The 13,475-nt window shown below is 36.6% G+C and overlaps 1 protein-coding gene across 2 annotated transcripts in view; it reads left to right on the forward strand.

Moving 5' to 3' along the window:
* ALS2 (alsin Rho guanine nucleotide exchange factor ALS2) overlaps positions 1 to 13,475 on the forward strand; it is a 75,341-nt gene that overhangs the window by 14,011 nt on the left and 47,855 nt on the right. For both annotated transcript variants that reach the window (XM_036254034.1, XM_036254035.1), the window contains exons 3-6: positions 711 to 865; positions 3,970 to 4,907; positions 9,132 to 9,483; positions 11,373 to 11,541. In XM_036254034.1, coding sequence (XP_036109927.1) covers positions 711 to 865; positions 3,970 to 4,907; positions 9,132 to 9,483; positions 11,373 to 11,541 — 1,614 coding nt within the window. The remainder of the gene's footprint in view (positions 1 to 710; positions 866 to 3,969; positions 4,908 to 9,131; positions 9,484 to 11,372; positions 11,542 to 13,475) is intronic.

Genomic DNA, 13,475 nt, shown 5'->3' on the forward strand with positions numbered 1-13,475 from the left:
TCTAGAAAAAAAGAATATGAAAAAGGTGTACCATCAGTGGTGACACAAAGGAAAACTTTGTATAATGGAAACCCAGGGTTTCTAAGGTGGGGGGGCAGTTAGGATATATGTTCATTGTTATGCAACTGTGTGTTTTGTGTTCTTTGAACCAGAGTCATCAGAGGGATAGAACATAAGAAGAATATGAAGGATTTTACTGGTACCTGTTATAAATTTGGTTCTTAAAATTTTTAATAGCAGTTATAGAGCTTAAACTCAGTGTAAAGTGAAATATGGATCCCCATTCCTTCTATCTTCCACATCAAGTACTTTTTTACCATATTAAAAACTAAAAATTTAAAATAAGACTCCAACTTGGGACATGTTATAACTTTAATATCTAAACAAGGAATGAATGTATTGAGAAGTTAGAATATTGAAATTTTGTGCTACTAAATCATAAAACTTGAAAAAATAACCCAGGTTTTGTTTGCTTCTAAGATAAAGATAAGTAATTTGTAGGTTTAGATTATCTTCACACCTTGTATGTAACAAGTTGATTTATCTTCACTCCTGTGTCATAACCAAAGCATAAAATAGGTGCTAGTTAAATTATCTGACCCAGTCTCCTGTGTGCTGGTAAAAGGTGCAAATCTCATGAAAATATTAACAACAAAAGATACAGCTCTGAATTGTGGGAACATTTAAACAATTTTTCTTGATGTTTGTAGCTCAACAGAGGCAGAAGGATCCAAAGAAAGAGGCCTGGTCCATGTCTGGCAGGCAGGATCCTGTTCTGTAACACCAGAGAGATTGCCAGGCTGGGGAGAAAAGACTGTGCTTCAAGCAGCCCTGGGAGTGAAACATGGAGTGCTTCTGACTGAAGGTATTGAACAGAATGGCTTAACAAAGACTAACTGAAACTCTAACAAATGTCTGAGTGTGTAAGGGCAGGTAAGAGAGTTACTGGATACCAGGTGTCGTTAATGAACTTTGTTGGAGCTTATATTCTTTTTGTTTTCAAAATATGTTCTTATTCCCTTTATCAGAAATCAAATTAGTTCTTATATTTAAGGTATAGCATAACTAGAATAAAAGGGAAACTGATAGTTTTTTAATTTTATAGTAATATGTACATGAAAAATTAACTTTTTTGAAGGATGATCTATTCAGAGACTCTTTTGCTGGACCTGTGTTCATTAAATGTACCAGAATTATAATATAAAAAATAGCTAATATCTATTAAACAATTATATATGCCAGCCACTGCACTAGTCACTTTATATGTATTATCTCTTTGAATCTTCACGAGCTTCTATTATCCTCACCTCACAGATGAGGAAGCTGGAGGTCAGGGAGGTTAAATAATTTCTTTAAGCACACATAGCTACATATAGAAGTGTCAGAGTCAGTATTGGAACCCAAAGAGTCTGATTTCAAAGCCTGCTTTTTAAGCCACTAGGTTATACTGTTTCAGTACAGTTTTTCCAGATATGAATAGCAGCTCATAAGAACATATAAAATCTATATCTCAATGACAGATAGAAACATAGGCTATATTTTATATAGAGAGTTGCCTTTAATTTTTATGGCAGTTTACCAACCAAATCATGGCAAATTTCATTTGGACCAGAACTGCCATCAGCTTCATGAAATTTCTGCTCTGTAAGCATTTTTAAGTATTCAGTGATGCTTTGGTATTTTTCTTGTAGAAACTAAGTGAAGACAAATTCTAGGAAATAAAGTTTAAAAATTACCTTAGTGGTTTTATAGGGTTAACATGGATTTCTTTCTAACTTCTTTATTATTACATAACTTTAATTATAATAAGACAATATTATATTAGGCTAGAATTTGGAAAAAGCCTTATTTTTAAAATGCAAACTATATTTAGTATCTGCCTATGGGGTTAAAATACATAGTTTTCAAGCATGTGTAAGTGGAATTCTGTTATTGTTTTATTAGCCTTTCAGTAAGATATTTAGAAACCTCATGAACATAATATCTTCTTCACATATCTAGAATCATATTTAAAAGGTTGGGGCAACTGAGGCAAAACTTTAAAAAATATATAGCCTATCACTGTTTATGTTTGAATTTCACTGTTCTAGTTTTAAATGTCAAATTTATAAAAAATCTTACCTCACACAAATGGAAGTGGAAAAAAGAACTGCAGTGCTATCTTTTTTAGGTGAGGAACTGGTATTGATTGAATGATAGAACTTTTCGAGCTTTTTTGTCTCTTTTTTTTTTTTTAATATGTTTTTATTGATTTTTAAGGGGGAGAGAGAGAGAAACATTGATCAGCTGCCTCCTACATATCCCCGACTGAGGATCGAGCTCGCAACCTGGGCATGTGCCCTGGCTGGGTATTGAACTGGGACCTCTAAGTCCATGGGACAATGCTCAGTCCACTGAGCCACACCAGCTGGGCTCTTTGTCTCTATTTAATTTGACTATTAGCTCATAATTCAATGAGGACACCTCATTGATTGACTGTATTTGAGGTACTCCAGGTTAAGCAAAGTGGTGGGGTCTAAACATCCATTTCTTTGCAATACTTCTTTCTCTAGTGGAATAAATCAATTGAAAGAGTTGGTGAGCTGTTGTAAGAGTATATCGCTCTATCACTTGGGAAGAAATATTTTAAAGATTTTAACTAGTAAGCTTATTTTCTCAGTACTCTTCATTCAAATTAGAAATACCTTAATAAAAGCTTATATCTTCCCTCCAGCCACTATTGTATTTTTTTTTTTTTTTTACATATATATGGTGGTGAATTAATTTAAGCATATAAATATATCTGCCAAAGATAGAGTACGCGTTTTTTCCATCATTAACTCAATTGCTGCTTTTTTTTGAGGTGGGGAGAATAGTACTTATATCTTTATACTATATTTAGAAATTCTTATTAATGCAGAATACAATGACTTAAATCTGTATAACAACCTTACTCTTGTTTAGTGTGCTTTTTCTGGTAACCTCCATTACTGACTCTCCTCCACCTCCAACGTCTTTTGACATCAGCTGAAGATGGTCTTGAAGGTGGTAGCTTCAGCCATTTTTGCAAGTTACTGAGTTTTCCTGGGTCTCTTCCATGTATACAAGAGGTATACATGTTATTAAAGTTTTGTTTGTTTTCCTCCTGTTAATCTGTCTTTTATTACACGGATGTCTCAGCCAAGAACCCAGAAGGGTGGAGGGAAAATTATTTTTCCTTTCCTTTCCTATAGAACAGTAGACTATACCATATAGCCTAGGTGTTTAGTAGGCCTGCATATAGGTTTGGGTAAGTATACTCTAATGTTCGCACAATGATGAAATCATCTAATGACACATTTCTCAGAATGTATTCTTGTTGTTAAGCAGCACGTGACTGTATATTATATATAACATTTAAAAATTACACATCATATGGTACACAACCTGAAGACAGCCATGTCTTGTTAACACTGGTGCTTTCTGTACAACCTGGAGGTATAAACCTAAGTTTTAAATTTTGGCCAAAATGAATCTCTAATATTTTTATGCCATTGCATAAATTGGATGCTGCTCTGACTTATTCAATAGTAGGGAATATTATAGATATTAACAGATGTCTTCTGCTTAACAAATTTTATCTTCTGCTTATTTTATCTTGTCATGATCATTTTGTTTTTGAACAGTTGGACTCTGCTTAGCCTACAATGGTAGCCATTAGAAGTGGATCAGTGCTAGAGTTTGTAGGATGAGGCTAAAGGAAAGGAACAGTAGCCTTCATTTGAAAGTAGCTTCCTGTAATTTGTAGAAATTCTTACTATATTTCAGAATGTTAAAAGATGTTATTCATTAAAAGATGAATTAATTTGGAATGTCATATGCTTGAACCAAATCTCTACACTGTACTTTAGAAAAAAATCCTATTTTGTTAAACCGAGAGGGGATTAAAAATTTGCTGATAAAATTTCTAGTTAGTTCACTAATCCCCCCCCCCTTTTTTTTTATTTTCAGGTGGTGCAGTCTATAGCTTTGGGACTCTTCCGTGGAGAAATGAACCAGCAGAGATTTGTCCAAGTAGCCCCATTCTAGAAAATGCCCTGGTTGGGCAATATGTTGTTACTGTGGCAGCAGGGAGTTTCCACAGTGGAGCAGTGACAGAAAGTGGTGTGGTGTACATGTGGGGAGAGAACTCTGCTGGCCAGTGTGCAGTAGCTAACCAGCAGTATGTTCCAGAACCTAATCCTGTCAGCATTTCTGATTCTGAGACCAGTCCTTTGTTAGCAGTCAGGATTTTGCAGTTGGCTTGTGGTGAGGAGCACACACTGGCATTGTCAATAAGCAGAGAGATTTGGGCATGGGGTACCGGTTGTCAGTTGGGTCTCATGACCACTACCTTCCCAGTGACAAAGCCACAAAAGGTGGAACATCTTGCTGGGCGTATAGTGCTACAAGTTGCCTGTGGTGCATTCCACAGCTTAGCACTTGTACAGTGCCTCCCTTCTCAGGATCTGAAGCCAGTCCCAGAAAGATGTAACCAGTGCAGCCAGCTCTTAATTACTATGACTGACAAAGAAGACCATGTGATTATATCAGATAGTCATTGTTGCCCATTAGGTGTGACCTTGTCAGAATCCCAAGCAGAAAACCAGGCTAGCACTGCCATCAGCCCCTCCACTGAACCCCTTGACAGCCAGGGAGAAGTATTTGAGAACACGCTTGTAGAAAATGATCTTCCTATAGCTACCAAACTGAATGTTAGAAATACTCAGACCACAAGTGGTGATGCCATTTCCCCTCAACTAGACATCATAGGAACAACGGAAATATCTTCTGCTAGAAATATCCCATCGTACCCTGAGGCTCAGGCAGTAAACGAACATGTGCAGAAACTATCTGATCACTCCAAAGGAGAGAACTCAGAGAATGGTGAAAAGCCAATACCGTCCCAGGTACCTACTAAATTTTATAATATAATGCTCTTACTGCAGTTGTATTATCTGAGTTTTTCTTTAGAAACTTGAAAATGCCTTAGGCTTGGTAGCACTTTTTAATTTTTGAATTTGACTAAATCTGTTTCATAATGTAAGCCTAGATAAGGAAATACTTGGATTAATTAAAAATTAACTCTGTGTTCGAATTCTGGCCCTTTATGATGTTGAAAGATGTTATACTGGGCTTATGTTATAAGTAGCAAAATCCCTTTTTATTTTCTTAGTACTTTTCCCCTGTGGCTAAAGTACTGCATTTTGGTGGGCCCCTGAATAGTTTAGCAAAGATTCTGTTACATTTGCAAAGATTCTGTTATAGAACTGAAAGAGGCCACCTGGTTCTAGCAGAGTCAACACTAAACACCGAGAATTGCAGTGAAAAAATATTGGCTATTTTATTATGAATGGTGCCATCCAGAAGAATAAGAAGTTAATACTCAAAAGCCCAAACTCCCTGATAGTGTGTATGTTACAGATTTTGTAGGGCAAAATCACAAGACACTGGGTTCAGGGGTTCGGGTCATGCTGGGAACTGATTGGTCAGAAGTGTGCTAAGGGTAGTAAGTCATTTCTTCAGATACTGAGGACAGTTCTGAGGTCTCTTCTGGTGCTCTGTCTAGTCCCATGGGAAAGCAGCCAAGGGGGCCATTCCACATTAGGGCTCTGGAGCTGAAACATAACTTGGGTCAAGATATTATCTTTAGCCTGTCAGAAGCCAGACCTTGTGACCATTAGTCAGGTCTGGGTTACTGTCTTCTGCTGCCTAAGGAGTTGCTGATTACCCAGGGAAAAGACGAGAGAGAAAGAGAGAAATATATATGATTTCTAGAGTTAGGATTTAAAACTAAATTTAATTAAAGTAATAAAGACCCTTGGTTTCAATTCCTTTGACTTATATTTCACTCCTCAGATTCTGAAGAGAAAAGTCCTTTTCTTCTTGATCCTTCATTTGTAAGCAGACTTAAAAAAACCTTACTGTTTGAATTTTTTTCAAGCTTTATTTGGAGGGGTGGTGGTGGTTAGTATTTTCTCCATCTAATTTAAACTACTCTCATTTTGAAAACTTGTAATAAACAGAGAAAAGTTATTTACCAGTAGCATATAGTAAAGTTTGTCTCCCTGCTTAAAACCAATTGTTCTAAAGAGATAATCTGTTTTTACTCTTAGTGTAAGTCTTTTGATTTAGCTTTACCAAAACTCTAAGAAAACAAAACAAAACAAAAACATCTAATCATAAAAGGGGTGTTTTTTCAGGTTTGTGAAATTATATAGCTTTTTATTCTCTATTCTTTTTTTTTTTTTTTTTTTTATCCTCACCCGAGGACATTTTTCCATTTTTTGCACAGACAGAGTGGGAGGGAGAGAGAGGAAGAGAGAGAGAGAGAGAAACATCGACGTGAAAGAGGCACATCGAGTGGCCACCACCCGCACGACCAACCAGGGCCGGGGACAAACTGCAACCGAGGTACGCGCCCTTAGCGGGAACCGAACCCGGGTCTCTCCGGACCGCAGGCCGACGCTCTAACCGCTGAGCCAAACCGGCCAGGGCTCTCTATTCTTGTTTACTCCCTCAGAATGAGAACATGGCTTAGAGGTGCTTTTAAAAACAGTTTTTATTTCACAGTTTACTCACTGAATCTTGTGGATATTTGATTTTTTAAAAAAATTAAGAATAAGCTATTTGGAGAAAGTATTATAAAAATCCAAACAAAAGTAATAATTTAGCAGGAATGCATGTAGAAAATTTCTACACTTGTGTATGCTTATGAAAAAAGTTCGACTCTTTAAAAGTCTTTTCTCTAATTTATTAAATTGAGTTAAAACTATAATTGTTTATAGTTTATTTGATTATTAGATTATCATAATTGAAATTGCACTTTTCTTTAGACCTTTTTTGTTAAACATTTAAAGTTTTTGTTACCTATGCTATTTTTGGCAATGTGTGTTTATACTAAATTTAATTCAATTTTTGCAAATAGTATCTCAGTCATACAGCTAATTCATTAAGAATTTTTGTGGTTTAGGACAAGTTTTTTTCTCTTCTGGACAGATATAATTGAAAGAATATCATACTTTTGTGAAATAAACCAAACTATTTGTCATTGAAGCCTATTTCTCACTATTTAGTTTTATTATTGGTAGACTGGAACTCCTAAAACTGTCTTTCTTCAAAATTTCTGGTTATGTATTTTTGTTTTGTTTTGTTTATTTATTTTATGTATTGTTGAATATAATTAAGTAGAGGAGCCAGTTAGAACAATAGTTTAAAGTTTATATAATATAGAGTTTTGTGACTTCTTTTTACCTAATGATAAGAACTCCTAAATATCATTGCTGCTTTTGTTAGGAGCCTTGGTAAACAAAGGGTAGAAATAGTGATGCTAATTCTTCTGAACAAATTATACTGGGGACAGTATCACCAAGGAAGTTACAGGCTTAGTATTTATCTTTTGTTTTATATGGTATATTTATTTTGTTGACTGCAAGTTAGGGCAAAAGTAGGTTTACAGTTGTTCATATGGAAAAACAATACAATAATAAATAATACAAGAATATACTCTGTTTTGTATACTCACAACTGTAAACCTACTTTTGCCCCACCCTGTATTTTAACTGATTGCTCCCTTGCACAGAAATAGCTGTCCTGAATTTAGTATTTAATTCAATAAATGTATTGAGTACCTACTACGTCAGGCACTGTACTAGTTAACAGGAATTATTCTTTAAGAAAATCAAAAGTCAATGTTAAAATTTTTTTGGTTTGGTTTTTAGTTCAGGATAAATTAAGGAATAAATATACTCTTTTATCTTAGGGTAGCATAAGAAGCAAATTGTTTATTGTGACCTATGTTGATAAGTCAAAAGTTTTTTGTGTGTAGTTAGTAGGTACTTTTAATGACTTTCCTTTTTAGTAAATAATGGTACTTGACAGCTCACAATAAATTTCAACTGATCTTTCATTAAGATATTAGAATACTTTAGTTTGACCTTCTAGTACAGCAATGAATAGCATGAAGAACATTGGTTCCAAATGTTTAATTATTAACCTACCACATTACTCTTTATGGTAGCAAGGGCAAAGGTAACTCTTCAGTTTACCTAGCTCCTAGGTCATGGAAAATAACTCATTGATGAGACAGTAGAAGGACTTGAACTTAAGAACAATAGTTAGGGGCAAATAGACCAGGTATACAAATTTTTTCTACCTATTTATGTTGTATCTAAATTTCCATTTATAAAACATTTTAAGAAAACCTTTTTTAAAAAACAAACTATTTTTGCCCTGGCCGGTTTGGCTCAGCGGTTAGAGCGTCGGCCTGCGGTCCAGAGAGACCCGGGTTTGGTTCCCGCTAAAGGCACGTACCTTGGTTGCAGTTTGTCCCCAGCCCTGGTTGGGTCGTGTGGGTGGCAACCACTCGATATGTCGCTTTCACGTCGATGTTTCTCTCTCTCTCTCTCTCCCTCTCACTCTATCTGAACAAAATATCGAAAAATGTCCTCGGGTGAGGATAAAAAACAACAACAACAAAAAAAAACCACTATTTTTTTCTGATATTTCTTACTAGCATTCTGTGTAAATTTTTCTAAAAGTGATCAATACTAAACCTTTCATCTTTTCAACCCTCTATCAAAGGCTGTCACAGTGTACTTCATATTAAAGATTATGTTTTTCATACCTTTTTTCTCCTTTCCCCTCTTACTGTACTTCAAAAGGAAGTACAAAGATGAGGAACTGTATATTTTGTGTACTCATTTCCGTATAATGTTGTTAAATCCATGATCAAGGGGGCATATCTTACCCTGGCTAGTTTGGCTGGTTAGAGCGTCAGCCTCCGGACCAGAGAGTCCCGGGTTTGGTTCTCACTAAGGGCTTGTACCTTGGTTGCGGTTCATCCCCGGCCCCGGTTGGGGTTGTGTGGGTGGCAACCAGTCAGTGTGTGTCTCTTGCATTGATGTTTCTCTCCCTCTCTTCTTCCTCCTCTTCCCCTGCTCTATCTGAAGATAAATGCAAAAATGTCCTCAGGTGAGGATAAAAAAAAGGGCATATTCTTAAGTTGGAGATAAAGAGGCCTTTGTTTTAGATATTTATATTTGCAAATAGTGATAATGTTAAACTTTTTTTATTGATTGCTATTGTATAAGGGATAATGTTTTTATATGCTTTTTTATGTGTATATCTTTTAGCCTCTTGTAGAAGAAGCAGTTCCTAATCTTCACAGCCCACCAACCACAAGTACCTCAGCCCTAAACAGCCTAGTGGTCTCTTGTGCATCTGCTGTTGGTGTGAGAGTAGCTGCTACATATGAAGCTGGGGCCTTGTCTCTTAAGAAAGTTATGAACTTTTATAGTGCAGCCCCTTGTGAACCTGGAGCTCAGGCTGGTTCCATAGGCCCGGAAGGTCTGAAAGATAGCAGAGAAGAACAGGTTAAACAGGAATCAATGCAAGGAAAGAAAAGTTCAAGTCTTGTGGATATCAGAGAAGAAGAATCAGAGGGAGGCAGCCGAAGACTCTCCCTCCCTGGATTGTTGTCACAAGGTAAGGAAATAGCCAGGGAATTGGCTTTTGCTGACTAAGATGCTCCTGACATCATGTGCTAGATTGTAATAAATTAGCTTTCCTAATTGCTAAAGTTGACATATTTAAATGTCAAAATTTATTTAATTTTGATCATCATAGATGGTTTTAAACAGTTACTTGTCTTCTCTAGAAATAGCGTGAGAACGTAACTTTTCCATGATGTTTATTTCTGCTTACGAACTTTATTATGAATCTCATTTTGTTGTTCTGGAATGTAGCGATGGCCTCCTTATTTCCTGCCACATAGATGAAGTTGCAGATATGACCATTGGATACCTGAGGAGTTACTCTACTTGACCGAAAAGTAGAGATAATTTTAAGTCTCAATAAGAAAAAACTTCATTTTCTGAAACCTAGCAAGAAATTCTTAGAATATTAAAAATATTACACAGTTGGTCCTTTTATATTTCTTGATCAGTTTAGGATGCTTAGTCATCTAGAATTCTGCTTCTCAAAATGTGTCCTGCAGGCCAGCAATTTTAGCAGCATCTGGGAATTTGTTAGAAATGCAGGATCTCAGGCTCCATTCCAAACCTAATGAATCAAAATATGCATTATAACAAGATCTCTGGGTAACTACTGTGCACTTCAAAGTTTGAGAATTATTGGATTTGACCAGGAGTTGGCAAACTTTCTGTAAAGAGCTAAAGAAATACAGTGATACCTCGGTTCTCGAACATAATTCGTTCCAGGAGGACGGTCGAGAACCGAATTGTTCGAGAACCGAAGCAATGAAACCAATAGGAAAGCGTGACTCCACAAAGCGTGACTCTCTCTCTGCACTCACACTGATGACGCAAGCAAGGCGCGCTGGGCCGAATGAACGCCATTCGGCTCAACTCGGCTCATCTCAGAAGTTCGAGTTCCAAATATTTGTTCGGATTCCGAGACAAAAGTTTCTCGAATCTCCATTTGGTCGAAAACCGAGGCGTTCGAGAACCGAGGTATCACTGTAATTGATGATTTGCAGGCCTTATAGGCTCTATTATATACAGCTACTTAACTTTGTTGTTGTTGCTTAAAAGCGGCCCGAGATAATAGGTAAATGAATGAAAGATCAAAGCTGTATTCCAATAAAACTTTACAAAAACAAGCAGTGGGCTATATTGACACACTGGCTATAGTTTATCAGTCCCTTGTTTGTACCATTTTGTGCAAAGCTCTAAAGATAGGAATCCCAGACTATAATAAAATTTACCTTTTCTGCTCTGCTCGTTCCCTATACTTGTTCTACTTATTCGTTACACTTTCTTGTGCCACTGAGCACTTCTGTTACCTTGCCTCTTAATTCTCATTGCCACTGGATTTTCATCTATGCAGATAAAACCCTTAGCCTTGATTAATTTGAGTGTGTGTGTGTAAAGAAAGCCCATGAATTATATTAAGTCTGAAGGAGAGTCTTGTGCCAAAATTTTCGTATTCTTACATGTCCTTTGGCATTCTGTATTAGAGATCTCTTTGAACCACAAATGTGGATTGTGGATTTTTGTTATACAGAAATGTTATACAGAAAAGAGTTCTGTGGCCAAATGTGTGAAAGGGGCCAGGGTTAGACTGATTTAAACAGGGCTTTTAATTGCAGGACTTATCAGGCACTTTAGCATGCTAATGTATGCGTGATTCTCTACTGGGCAGGTAGTGGGAAGATAGAATGTAGTAGGCAGCATTTGCCAAACTCATTTGACCGTTAAATCTCCATTTTTGCAGGGAGCCTATAGAATATGCTTCACAAAACCATGTTAGTGTATTTCTTTGAAAATCAACAGTTAATCAAAATGATATCCCTCCACCCCTCCCCTGCCTCCAACTCCCATCTACTCCTCACCCCATCTCTGGTTTGTTACCAGTTTCCCCCAGGCTGTTAAGGAAAGCTGCACGGGTGAAAACGCGGACAGTGGTTCTTACCCCTACGTACAGTGGAGAAGCAGATGCGCTCCTGCCTTCTCTGAGAACGGAGGTGTGGACCTGGGGAAAAGGAAAGGAAGGGCAGCTGGGCCACGGTGATGTTCTGCCTAGGTGAGTGCTGCCAGTATTTACTGTTAGGAACTGACTTAAATAACCTCTCTCCTGCCAGGGTGTCTAAATCTTTGTTCCCTCATAAAGGAAATCTGGTCTCTTCTAACTCAAAATTATTCTATACCATTAACTCTGATTTAAAAAACAACTGTTATCTTAGTCTTGAATTTGTTCCTCACAATAAAGGACTTAAGTATCTTTGGTGTACCTTTCCATCCTATCTTTGATGTATAGAGTGGGGCAAAAGTAGGTTTACAGTTTTTTGTATGGAAAATAATACAGAAATTAATAAATACAGTCAAACCTCAATTCTCAAATGTCTCCCATCTCAAACAGTTCAATTCTTCAAGTTGTTCATGGAAAAAATGTCTCCGTAGTTGAACAAAACTTCTTAGGTTCTCAGCGTAACAGCCCTTTCTTGCTGATACATCAGCATGACAAAAAGCGTCTCTCAGGCCACAAACAAAGGAGAGAATGCAAATCAGTTTACCTTTAACATCTCAGCTGACATTGCAGTTAACATTTCAGGAAATTGTACTGTGAATATTAATATGCTTTGTTCTTTTTTTTTTGTGTTTTTTTTTTTACTGAGAGAGATAGAAACATGATGTGAGAGAGAGACAGGGATCAGCTGCCTCCTGCACACCCCCTACTGGGCATTGAGCCCACAGCCTGGGTATGTGCCCTGACTGGGAATGGAACTGGGATGGGACTATGCTCAATCCATTGAGCCATACAGCCAGGCTGTGCTGTGAGTGAGTGAGTGAGTGAGTGAGTGAGTGAGTGAGTGAGTGAATTTTGCTCTTGTTGCTGGCAAAATGGACGATTAGCACAATTTTAAAACATAAAAAGGCCATCAAGAGTGCTAATGTTGCTAAGGGTGTGAAAGAAACAGTGATCACAGGCAATTGAAGAGGTAGAAATACTGTGGTTGATTTGGATAAATGAACAGCAGTTAGCCAGTGACAGCTTTTGGAGGCAGCAATATATTATGTGAAAGCGAAGATGCCCCATGCTGACTTCCCCAGAACTGGTTTGATAAATTTTAGAAAAGAAGTGTTTGTTTGTAGATTAAATAGTACATTAGACATCTACTGTATATAAGAAAGGTTAAAACAGAATCATGTGGGGTCTGGAACAAATTGATTCAGTTTACATTATCTCTAATGGGAAAAAGTGATCCAGTTTTCGAACAAATCTCTTCTTGAATAGCCTTCTTGAACAAATTAAGTTCGGGAACTGAGGTTCCACTGTCCTAATACAAGAATAAACTCTATTTTGCGTACTCACAACTGTAAACTGACTTTTGCCCCACCCTGTACATTCATCTTGGTGTGTTTGGGATAAAGTTGTATTTCATAGGAACACTTGAATCGTTCACATTTTTAACTTATAAAAAAGAGCTAACATTTTTTAACCTGAGACATATTTCTCAATTGCTGCCAGATTAAGTATAAACACAGTATTAAACCATGTCTAATTCATGCACCTCAAGGAAAAACTTGTTTTGTTTAAGAGAAATTCTTATAATAGTAACAAATTAGACATTTGTAAAAGGTGTGTAAATGGAATGATTATCTAAACAGTCAGTTAATATTAATGTCTGTTCTTAGCAGAGTGTAGGCAACTGTAGCATTAAAAAAAAAGACTTAACTTTCCTCTGTGGTTGCATTTCATTGTATCCTAAGTAATCTCTCTACCATATGAATCATTTAGTAGTTTGATGATTTTTAACAGGTTCTGAATTATGGTGGTTAATTAGTGATTGGTAGACAAAGATTAAATGGAAACCATTCAAAATTACTTATATTTAGGAATAGATTGGACATTATATACATCATTTTTATTTCAGAGTTTTCTTTTGAAATGTTTACTATTACTTGGAAGAACTTACTCTATAATTTAAGAAAAGTCATAATTTATGCTGAGAATAC

The sequence above is a fragment of the Molossus molossus genome, unplaced genomic scaffold (genome assembly GCF_014108415.1).
Source record: "Molossus molossus isolate mMolMol1 unplaced genomic scaffold, mMolMol1.p scaffold_m16_p_11, whole genome shotgun sequence".
NCBI classification, from domain to species: Eukaryota; Metazoa; Chordata; class Mammalia; order Chiroptera; family Molossidae; genus Molossus; species Molossus molossus.